General features: G+C 60.0%; 1 protein-coding gene across 1 annotated transcript in view; it reads left to right on the top strand.

The window, feature by feature from the left end:
* The window catches only part of LOC311368746 (adhesion G protein-coupled receptor A3-like), a gene marked incomplete at its 5' end in the record, with an annotated part of 4199 nt that extends 1024 nt beyond the window's left edge, over window positions 1-3175 (top strand). The window contains 3 exon segments of the mRNA XM_084487530.1: window positions 246-341; window positions 1048-2056; window positions 2058-3175. Coding sequence (XP_084343656.1) covers window positions 246-341; window positions 1048-2056; window positions 2058-2813 — 1861 coding nt within the window. The 3' untranslated portion in view covers window positions 2814-3175.
* Window positions 3176-3439: the final 264 nt, after the last annotated feature.

Here is a 3439-nt window from a genome sequence, read left to right as displayed (position 1 = left end):
CCCCATGCTCAGGTAGGGCCCCCATGTCCGTTGAGGGAGAATCATACATTGGTGAACAACTAATACTTCAAACAGTGATTTCTCTGTTGTATTTAGTGGCAATAATCGTTTGGCCACCGGGTGGCAGTGTTGTCACCTGATCCCAGTCACTGTCGTTATTGTTACCTTCCTGCTCGTTTCACCTTTTAAGAATCTGAGATGCCTCCTCCAACTCTCTGCCTCTTCTCTTGTTTTTGTTCTGACAGGTTCTACTTAATTGGCGGAGGGATACCCATTATCGTTTGCGGCATCACTGCGGCAGCCAACATCAAAAACTATGGCAGCCGGATCAATGCGCCGTAGTAAGTATTCCACAGCAAAGTTTTGGCATGTTTTTGGCAGCAATATCACAGGAAATAAGGTTGTTTTTCTGTCCTGAGGCAGTTTGTGGAAAGTAAATATTTTATTATTATCCCCAAAGTTCACAAAGTAACACAAACCAACACACAAATGAAATGATGCTCAAACTCCCTTTCATTAGAACGAATTAGAAAAAGGTCCTGTGTAGTATTTTAAAGTCCAACGTGTTATATTTCAACTAGCTCCTAGCTTCCCAAAAGCCCTCCCTCTCACCCCCCCCGGCCAGCCGCGCTATGCTAGCTCACATCACACAGTTGCACGGCCAGTTAGAGTGGAGAACGTTAGTACGTTTGTTGTACTGGGAAGACGTGGCGGGAGGAGAGAGAGAGAGGGGGAGGGAGGGAGGGAGGGAGGGAAGAAGGGGAGAGAGGGGGAGAGAATAGACCGTAGTAGGTAGTCTGGGCCTGTTTTTGGCAACAATAACACAGGAAACCAGTTAGTCTTTCTGCCCTGAGGCGGTTTGTTTGTGTGCGGCGTTGTTTGTGGAAAGTAAATAATTGATTATCCCCAAAGTTCCCCTAACACAAACCGACACACAAATGAAACGATGCGAGTGCTAATGATGCGTTGGTTAGTTTGTTGTGCTGTGAAGACGTGCCGTCCGGGGGGAGGGTTTATTAACACCGTGGCGTTCCCCCCCGTGTGCAGCTGCTGGATGGCGTGGGAGCCCAGCATCGGGGCCTTCTACGGCCCCGTGGGCTTCATCGTGTTCGTGGACTGCATGTACTTCCTCAGCATCCTGCTGCAGCTGCACCGCCACCCCGAGCGACGCTACGAGCTGCGGGAGCTGGGCGACGAAGAGGAGGAGGAGGAGGAGCGGCGGCGGCTGGGCGACCCCCATGCCGCCGCCGCCGCCGCCGCCGGCCCCCACCACCTCCGCCTCCCCCTTGCCGCGCGTCTCCCGGCGTCGGACGGCCCCCGCGGGATGGGGATGGGGACAGCGACGGGCGGGGCAGCAGCCCAGCCCTTCCCCGTGGCGGTCTCGGCCCTGGAGAATGAGCACACCTTCCCGGCCCAGCTGGCGGGGGCGGCGGGCGCGCTGGGGCTGTACGGCGCCCTGTGGGTCTTCGCCGCCATGTCCGTGTCCCAGGAGCACCCGGTGGACCTGGCCTTCACCTGCCTGTTCGGCGTGACGGCCCTGGGGCTGGCCGCCTTCATGACGGCGCACCACTGCGTCAACCGCCTGGACATGCGGCGCTACTGGGCGCAGGCCTGCTGCTCGGGGCGACGGGCGTACTCGGCCCGCCAGGAGGACGCGCTGCTGCCGGCGCCGGGCACGGCGGCGGCGGCGGCGGCGGCGGCCGGGGCGAGCTCCACGGCCGGGTCGCTGCGGCGCGGGACCAGCGGCGAGCCGTCCCGCTGCGGGCAGAGCAGCGGCGCCGACTCGTCGTGCACCAACCGCAGCGCGGCGCCCAGCATGCGCCACTCGCCGCAGGGCAGCAAGCTGACCAACCTGCACGCCGAGGCGGCGCAGCTGGGGAAGCCCCCCGCGGCGGGGGCGGCGGCGGCGCCGGCCAACGGCGCGGCGCTCCTCCTCCTGGACAACAGCCTGACGGAGCACTCCCTGGACAACGAGATCAAGATGCACGTGGCGCCCGTGGAGGTGCAGTTCCGGCCCGCCGCCCACAACGGCAACCCGCCGCTCATCGGGGGGGGTCGTCGCCATGGGCAACGGGCACGCGGGGGCGGCGGGGGCGGCGGCGACGACGGCGGCGGCGGCGGCGGCCCGGCACCACAAGAACCGCTCGCGGACGCACCGCGCCAGCCGGCTGACGGTGCTGCGGGAGTACGCCTACGACGTGCCGACCAGCGTGGAGGGCAGCGTGCAGAGCGCGCCCCGCAGCCGCAGCCACCACCACCACTACGACGTGGCGGCCCGCAACAGCCGGCGCGCCGCCTACATGGCGTACCGCGAGCGCCACCAGAGCCAGCTGCAGCCCGACAGCAGCGACAGCGCCAGCCTGCCGCGACGCGCCTCGCGCTACACGGACAAGGTGGCCGACTCGGCGGCGGCGGCGGTGGCGGTGGACTCGCCGCCGCCGGGTAAAGTCGGAGTTGATGTTGGAGGAGGGTTGGAGGGGGACGGCGGTGAGGGTGGGAATGGGGGGGTGTCGATGGCGCCGGGGGGCGTGGCAGGAAGCGCGCCGGCGTCGGAGAGCGAACAGCAGACGGCGACGGCGGACGCAAGCGGTCCCGCCCCCGCTTCGGGCGCGAGTAAAGACACAGGCGGGCAGGCCACGCCCGCGCCCACGCGGTCGGACCTGGAGGGTCAGCCCAAGTGGTACGGGCTGAACCTGGTGACGGGGCAGAACGGGACGAGGAAGGAGCAGGCGGGACAGACGCTTCTGCTGCTGAACACGGACAGCACGGCGGGCATCAAGACGGGCTTATGGAAACACGAAACTACCGTGTAGCGGGGGTTTCCACGCCGACAGACTGCATGAAGAGCTCGTCCTCTCAACTGTGAAGTTTTTAGGTTTTCTTTTGTAGAGATTTCCAGATTGTATATTTTTGTTTTTTATTATGGAAAAAAAGAAAATAATTATTGGACACTAAGTGATATCCTTTTTCAGATTGTTGCCGAGTCGATGAATAACCTTTTTTTTGTAAAGTGTCTATTTTTATATAATTAATCCCAAGAGTCACACGGTTTTTGAGTTGTGTCAAACAGAAGAACTGCACAGTGTACTGCTGTGGCTGCCCTGTAAATATCCACCTTTGGGCATACCTTTATGTTTTTGTTCTAGTTCTGCCGTAAAATAAACCCAAAGTTCCATGTGAACTCTTTCTGCGTGCAACTCATTTCCTCCGGGTTGATCAACAGCAGGGGCAGAGGGTGAGGCACAGCTGCTGTGTTTTAAAGAACTATCGCTGCTGGTAATTTGTGACATTTTTCATATTTATTGAAACAAAAAACACAAAAACGCCTTGAGGATTCAGCTCAACGTGTGTGTGTGTGTGTGTGTGTGTGTGTGTGTGTGTGTGTGTGTGTGTGTGTGTGTGTGTGTGTGTGTGTGTGTGTGTGTGTGTGTGTGTGTGT

The sequence above is a fragment of the Micromesistius poutassou genome, assembly GCF_964030765.1.
Source record: "Micromesistius poutassou genome assembly, chromosome: 23".
In the NCBI taxonomy this organism is placed as follows: Eukaryota; Metazoa; Chordata; class Actinopteri; order Gadiformes; family Gadidae; genus Micromesistius; species Micromesistius poutassou.
Note: the sequence above shows the minus strand (reverse complement) of the source record. Positions and strands in the feature narration are given on the sequence as shown.